The following is a 7,497-nucleotide window of genomic DNA, read 5'->3' as shown; positions in this document are numbered from 1 at the left end:
ATATATATATATATATATATATATATATACATATTATATAGCCTACAAAGGTTAGTTGCAAGATAATGTGCAAAACCAGAAAGAGAAACAGAAAGAAGTTTCATGGCAGGTCAATCTTGATAAATACTAGACTATAGCTTGTTCCTCAAATGTAAGTCGCTTTGGATAAAAGCGTCTGCCAAATAATAAATGTAAATGTAAATCTTTTTGTATGCCTGGTAGCCGTACTATTTTCCAGCTTGTATAGCTTGTTAACATGTCTTACAAAAGTCCACAAAAAAACTAATTCCATTTAATACACCCTTTTTTTCCAAACCACAGTGCCATGATTGTCTGTGCCCATATTTAGCATGATCAGGACCAGTAGCAAATCATCCTTTATGCATGTAATAGCCAAACTAACATGTGAAGTGTTTGTGTCTCTTAGGTAAAGATATACAATGGAGCTAAAACCTTTATTGAAGAAGCTGGGCTCAATTATCCGCACCATCCTCACTTTCCTCTTTGCACTGCTGGTCCTGGGCGTGATGGTGTGGGCCTATGTTTGTGGTTTCCAGCTGGTGACCTCCTTGTATGGACTCATCTCCTTTGGCTTTTATGGACTTCTGCTTGCACTCCACTTGCTTGTCCAGAGCTTCTTTGCCTTCATTGAGCACAGGCGAATGAAAGCTTGCACAAACCCGTGCACCTTTACCAAAACTATTGGCCTCACGATATCAGCTTACCAGGAGGACCCCGCATATCTCAGAGAGTGCCTCAGCTCTGTCAGGGCCCTCAAGTATCCCCCTGAGCTGCTGCGCATCATCATGGTGATAGACGGAAACAAACCTGAGGACCAATACATGATGGACATGTTTAATGAGATATTTGCTGACCAAGACCCTGGCTGTTATGTGTGGAGGAACAACTACCACACATGGAACCCCACCCAGGCCCAGCAGGATGTAGAAATGGCTACAGTAAACGTCCCAGGAGGGGATGCTGATCATTCACCAGGAGAGGATCCACAGAGAAAAGAGGTAGAGCGGCTGATCCAGAGCAGGAGGTGCGTGTGCATCATGCAGAAGTGGGGCGGCAAGCGGGAGGTGATGTACACAGCGTTTAAAGCACTCGGGTCATCAGTAGACTATGTGCAGGTATGTATTTTTTTTCAGTGAAGATGATTTTATGAAAAAAAATTGCAGTGTTGCACATTTGTTTATGACATCACTCTTTCTCCTTCCTCAGGTGTGTGACTCGGACACTATGCTGGACTCCCTGGCCACCGTGGAACTATGTAAAGTGTTGGAGAGCAACCTCAAGTACGGTGCTGTGGGAGGGGATGTGATGATCCTCAACATGAAAGACTCTTTAATCAGCTTCATGAGCAGTCTTCGGTACTGGATGGCTTTCAACGTCGAAAGGTCTTGCCAGTCCTTCTTCAACTGTGTGTCCTGCATAAGTGGTCCTTTGGGTAAGAGAAAATTAGTTTTTCTGTCAAAGCAATGATTCTACATGTCAAGCTTGTAGTCATAGCTTTAATGCCCTGTTGTAATTCACTGTGAGTAAAATTTGTGTCTGTGGTTTCTTGAATTGCTCAATGAAGGTCTGTACAGGAATGATCTCCTCCAGCAGTTTCTGGAGTCCTGGTACAATCAGAAGTTTTTGGGAAGTCACTGCACATTTGGTGATGACAGGCATCTTACCAACCGAATGCTGAGCATGGGCTATGCCACAAAGTAAGACGCTTATCAATAATGTGCACAGATATGACACATTCATCTTGATAGTGTAATCTTAGTAAAATGAGGAAGTTTCATGGATTTTATTTTTGCCATTTCCTTTAGATACACAGCCCGCTCCAAATGCTACACAGAAACACCTGCACAGTTTCTGCGCTGGCTCAACCAGCAGACTCGCTGGACAAAATCTTACTTCCGTGAGTGGCTCTACAATGCAATGTGGTGGCACAAGCACCATCTCTGGATGACCTATGAGTCCATTGTCTCAGGTATTTTTCCCTTCTTTGTCACTGCCACCATCATCCAGCTGTTTTGGACAGGCTCAGCGTGGGATATCCTCTGGGTCCTGGTCTGCATCCAGCTGATCGCGCTGGTGAAAGCGGCTTATGCCTGTGCCTTGCGCCAAAACATGGTGATGTTGTTCATGTCTCTCTACTCGGTTCTGTACATGACCAGCCTCCTACCTGCTAAGTACTTTGCCATTCTCACCATGACCAAAAGCAGCTGGGGGACATCAGGTAGACGTAAGATTGTAGGAAACTACATGCCCCTCCTCCCACTGTCAGTGTGGACATTAATTTTATTAAGTGGGATCGGTTACAGAATCTACAAGGAGAGTCAACTGGACTGGTCATCTCCAGCCAAGAAACTGGAGACCAAGTTTCTTATCTTTGGCTGTGTGGCCTACATGTGCTACTGGCTGCTTATGCTGATCCTCTACTGGGTGTGGTTCCGAAGGTTATGTAGAAAACGCTCCCAAAGTTACACTTTGAGTGGTGTGTAGGTCCAAAGTGTCCTGTGAAGAACTAACAGAAGGAATATAATTTATTTGAGTTCAACCATTTACCTTATAGTTATACCTTTATTCATTTATTTATTTTGTCGCGCATTGAAGTAACTGATGGACGGAAGGATTCTTACACAACTGATTTTCTAACAAACTTTTAAAAAATGAACAATTTAACAAGTATTGGTGAAACTGATTAAATGAATACCATCCATAGTACCAGACATTTTTGAATTTTTTTTACTGTTATATATGAGGACAAATGTTTGACTCATATGGAGATGTTGTTGCACATTTAAATGAAACTGTAATGAAGGCTTTCTGGCCCACACACTCAGGTTTCTCTTTGTCAGATTATGATGGCAGAGATGGCCTTCCATCAGATATTTATTCATGACATCTAAAGATTGAGAAAGTGCTATTCAAATAACATTTTGTTTTTATGGATGTGGATCTTGGGGTATGTGTATTGCTTTAGCAACACAAAGACCACCCCTTATGGATGTTTCACTTTGTTGTTGTTGTTATTGCACTGGATCCTGGTTGGCACTTTCTGCAGCATTGCAGACCTACTTGAAAATACAGAAAATGGCAGTTTGTCAGATTGACATGTAAGTTTTCTGTATATACGTTTGGTATTGTTTGTTGGAAAGGCTGGATGTTGTCTGAAAATGTGAAATAAATGATGGTTTTGGAAACCATTTATATAAATAAAAATCAAATATTTTTCTAACTTCTACAGTTCTACAGTTTGACTGAAAATCATTATTTACAGTACAGAGAACAACAGAAAGTTTGACTGGGTAAATAAGTCAAATCACACTCAGTTACGTGATACAGTTTACAGGTGACACAATGATTGAAAGCAAAATGTAACATGACGTCAAATTAGGCTTCACGCTACACACCAGCATCTTACACTTCTTCTGTGTTAGCATTAGTGTAGTTGCTAACATTAGTGGGACACCTGACCTGTGTGGCAGTGAATGTCCATGTTGTACAGAACCACAGTCACAGTTTTGACAAGACTTCACTATACTGATAAAAAAATATGAAAATGCCTGACAGTGGCAGTGGTTAGGCTAAGTGTCAAGGATCTCCCTGTAGTCTTCCAAGTGAGTGGTCTTTTATAATATGCCAACTAAAAGTTGCCCACAAGCATCCTCATGCCTTTCATAGTCAAATAGAAATGTATACGAAAATGTGTACTAGATAATCTGCATAGAAAAAATAAACACACTCTAATGCTGATGTAAAATGCAAATCAACAAGCGAAGAACTGAGATTCACAAAAACACAACAACTGGATTCATAAATGCCTAAAAAGTTGCAAATGTTAGGATGACATTCACAAATGCTTTAATTTCTTTATTAAGTGTATTAATTCATTTATTAATTAATATGTATTTATTAATTTAATGTATATTCACAGATGTTTTTTTATTTGTGGAATTTGTTTGTGTATGTTGCAATATGGCAAAAGATATTTGTTTAAAAAAAATTGTATTTGTGAAAAGGTGTTCTACAGATTAAATATTTACACATGGATTGTTAATTTGTTTACACAAATAATGTTGAGGTAAATGTGACAGAGAGGATCCTGCCAATCTGTGGAAATAGAATTAAGTTCTCTAGGTGTAAATGGAAAACGTATTTTTCTTTTCTTCTGATTTATCAGCCTGGATGTCCTTTGCACCCAAATGTATGACATTATATAATACTTAGAGATCTTTGTCATCTAGCCTGACCCCAGATTTATAGACTACACATTTACACATGGATTATTGATCTTTTCACACAAGTAATATTGAGACACATCTATCTGCATATTATTACTATTCTTAAGATTGATGTAAACACAACAACAGACATCTAAAATGGTTGAAGTGACATCATAAAAATGTGTGTGACTGTGGTAATAAGAGTGGAAGCAAGGTATAGGTGCACAAGGGGGTCCAAAGTTACATGAGCAATAGTCCATTTGCCCTCTTTGGCTGAGCTGTGCCTCTGGAGGAAATCATTTTGTTAAAGAAGATAAGATCAATTAAGATAAGAATTGACACAGCAGCACAGGGGTATCTAGTGCAAAGAAGAAAGAATAAAACACAATAGACAATAAAAGTAGGATCAATAATCAGAATCAAATATGTAAAATGTACACCCCATATTCAAACAATATAATGTATGGTGTCCTTGTGCATATCTGTACATGTGCAAAGTTCCAGAGGTATTGTACGTGTGCTCAGTGGGATAGAGAGAGAGTTGTGCTTGTCAGTTGAGAGTCTCTGTCAGCGGAGATGGGAGATGCTAGGTGCTGTGGCGATGTGGAGTCTGATAGCTGATGGCACAGATGAGCTTCCCAAGTGCATAAATAGTCATTGCATTTATTCTTGTTATATTCAAAATGTAAACTTTGATTTTTTTTGCTGCAAACCACTTTGGCAATATTGTTTAACCTAAACATTCATGCCAATAAAGCAACTGAATTGATTGAATTGAAGCGCTTTGAGGCACAGGCTGAATTAATCCGCGGGTGAAAGTGCTCCTGAGCTACCTCAAGAGAGGATGAGAGGGGTTATCCATGATGGCTTTCAGCTTCCCTCTGATCCTCTCAGTCACTGCCTCCACACTGTTAAGATTCATCCCCACCACCAAGCTGGCCTTCAACACCAGCCCACCAATTAAAAACCCAAATGTATTAGTTGAGGAATGTACTGATGATAATTATTGATATGATAGCTATTATTTCATATTATGGTGTCACCTTTCCCAATCCCACTCTCATTTTACTTGGCAGCCTCGTGGCTTAAGAAAAACTATTTTGCAATTTTTTGTTAACAATTTTGCCGGAGTATTTGTGTGTTACGTATATTTTCTGTTCATAGACGTTTTGGTGTTGTGTGGTGTGATTTGTGTCATGCTGTGATGAAAATATCAATATTTATATATTGGAACATTTCCCAATCCTTCCATAAAGAGTTAGGTAGCACTTTATAATAACTACACACTATAAAGCATTAGTTAAGTATTAATAATACGGAATGCATCATTTATAAAGCATTGTTCATACATTAATACACATTAGTAAGTCATTCATAAACACAGTTATAAATGTTTTATTCTTTGTTGACAACTGCTTCATAATGTGTAGATAAGTATTAGTACATTTTTTATTCATCATTTATAAACCATTGTTCTTATATTAATACACATTAGTAACTCATTTATAAACATAGTTGTATATGTTGTATTCTTTATTAATAAGCTCATTTATAATGTGCTTAATAATTGTATTTTCATACTTTATACATGATTGGTTCACTATTTATAAATGAAGTATTATTTTAATGACAAACCATTTATATATGAGTTGTTAATGGTTCATAAGATCTTGTTTTTTTTAAACTTTCCGGAGAAAGAATATAAACAATCTCAGCATAACACCTAAATCTGGCAGTGGCAAAGCCCAAAGGATGCTACTAAGACTACCTGAAAGATGCCCCAGCCGTTACTGGTTGTGTGGAAAAGCCTCACCGTTACAGGCCTGGTACTGTATCTCTGAGATAGATCATCTATCACTACCAGCTCATCAATGATGTGCTTAATGACTGTATTTGATAAAAAGTATTATTCCAATGAAAAACTATATATATGCGCCTATGGTTCATACGATCATGTAGAAAGTTTAAGGAAATTATTTAATAAGTATTTTCCCTCCCTAAGGACTATCTATATGGAGGACCGATCCTGACACATTCAGAAATAAATACAGAAATAAATAAATAAATGCTCAATAAATAAATAAGAATCCGATTGAATACACAAAAAAATAAAGTAAATAAATAAATGTAGGTAGTAATTAAATTATACAAGGAGACATAAATGTATATATCTATTTTAATTACCTTATTTATTTATTGTCCGTTATAATCTTCAACTTCATTTATTAATTACTTCTTTTTTAAATGTATTTATTTATGTGTGTGTTTTAATATTTTTGTCTGTTTTGTTCTTGCGTCGCATTTTCTGCCCTATTTATTTTCACCCATGGTATTTATTTCTCGATGCATCTTGAAGCTCAATGCATCAAGATGCATCGACAATCGCCCCACAATCCCACCGCAGCCGACCAAGCCGCAATCGGACCCGCGCAGAGACCCCCAGCCCCAGAAGCCAGGGCACCCCGCGACCCCCCAAAGTGCAAAGGACCCCAGACCGCATGTCCCGGGGGAAGCTGTACCCCGCCCCAAGGAAGAACAGCAGAAAGCCAAGGCCGGGAAGCTCCCTGCTGCCAGGGAGCGATAACGCGGGAGAACCAGGCCAATGGTCCCCTAGCCCAGCCAGAGGCATCCTGCCCTACAGTGCAGGCAGTGCCAGCAGCCCCCGAGGACGATCTCATGCCCTGACGGGGGCCTAGCTCCCCCAGTCAAGCACCCCCAAGGAGGAGCACCAAAACCTACCCCAACAACGCCGGCCATGCGCCCCAGAGACTCCCGAATGCCCCCACTGTGAGAGAGCTGGCAGGGGGAAGCAGCGGGAACCTCACCTCTGCTGAAGAGGGCCCAGGCGAGGAGAGGAGACAACGGGCCCCCAGGCCCAGGGACACACCACCCGCCCAGATATGAGCAAAGGCCACAAGCCCGAGTCCCCAGAACGGTCAAGAGCGGGCCCCCACGCCAGGGGAGCCCCGACCCCCCCCCAGCACACCCAGATCAGGCAAGGCCGTCACCAACCCCACAGCACCCCCGATGCCCGGGGCTCCAGGGGTAGGACACGAGGCCAATGAGAATCTCCCCCACTCCTTCAACCCCTCTGCCTGCCTCTGTAAATGTATTGTTTGTGTTGGATGCATGTCATGGATTGTGAAGTGTTGTATGGTGGAGTAAAGATGAGGTGTGTGGTAACTAAGGTGCAGTTAAAATTGGAGGGTAGTTGTGACACAGGCACCCCACAACTGTCAGGTAGTGGAGCCTCCCATCGTGCCCCTCC

At 40.6% G+C, this 7,497-nt stretch overlaps 1 protein-coding gene across 2 annotated transcripts; it reads left to right on the top strand.

Annotated features, from left to right (window-relative positions):
* The first annotated feature begins 138 nt into the window (after positions 1-138).
* Positions 139-3,245, top strand: LOC123967868 (hyaluronan synthase 1-like). 2 transcript variants are annotated; one of them, XM_046044199.1, is made up of 5 exons: positions 139-1,136; positions 1,228-1,453; positions 1,586-1,718; positions 1,827-1,918; positions 2,029-2,326. In XM_046044199.1, exons 1-5 carry the CDS (start codon positions 441-443, stop codon positions 2,190-2,192), a joined length of 1,311 nt encoding a protein of 436 aa, XP_045900155.1. In that variant the 5' UTR covers positions 139-440; the 3' UTR covers positions 2,193-2,326. The 2 variants fall into 2 exon arrangements, with proteins under 2 accessions (XP_045900155.1, XP_045900154.1); XM_046044198.1 differs by having other exon boundaries at positions 141-1,136; positions 1,827-3,245.
* Positions 3,246-7,497: the final 4,252 nt, after the last annotated feature.

The sequence above is a fragment of the Micropterus dolomieu genome, linkage group LG03 (assembly GCF_021292245.1).
Source record: "Micropterus dolomieu isolate WLL.071019.BEF.003 ecotype Adirondacks linkage group LG03, ASM2129224v1, whole genome shotgun sequence".
In the NCBI taxonomy this organism is placed as follows: Eukaryota; Metazoa; Chordata; class Actinopteri; order Centrarchiformes; family Centrarchidae; genus Micropterus; species Micropterus dolomieu.
This window is presented reverse-complemented; position numbering and strand designations above follow the sequence as displayed.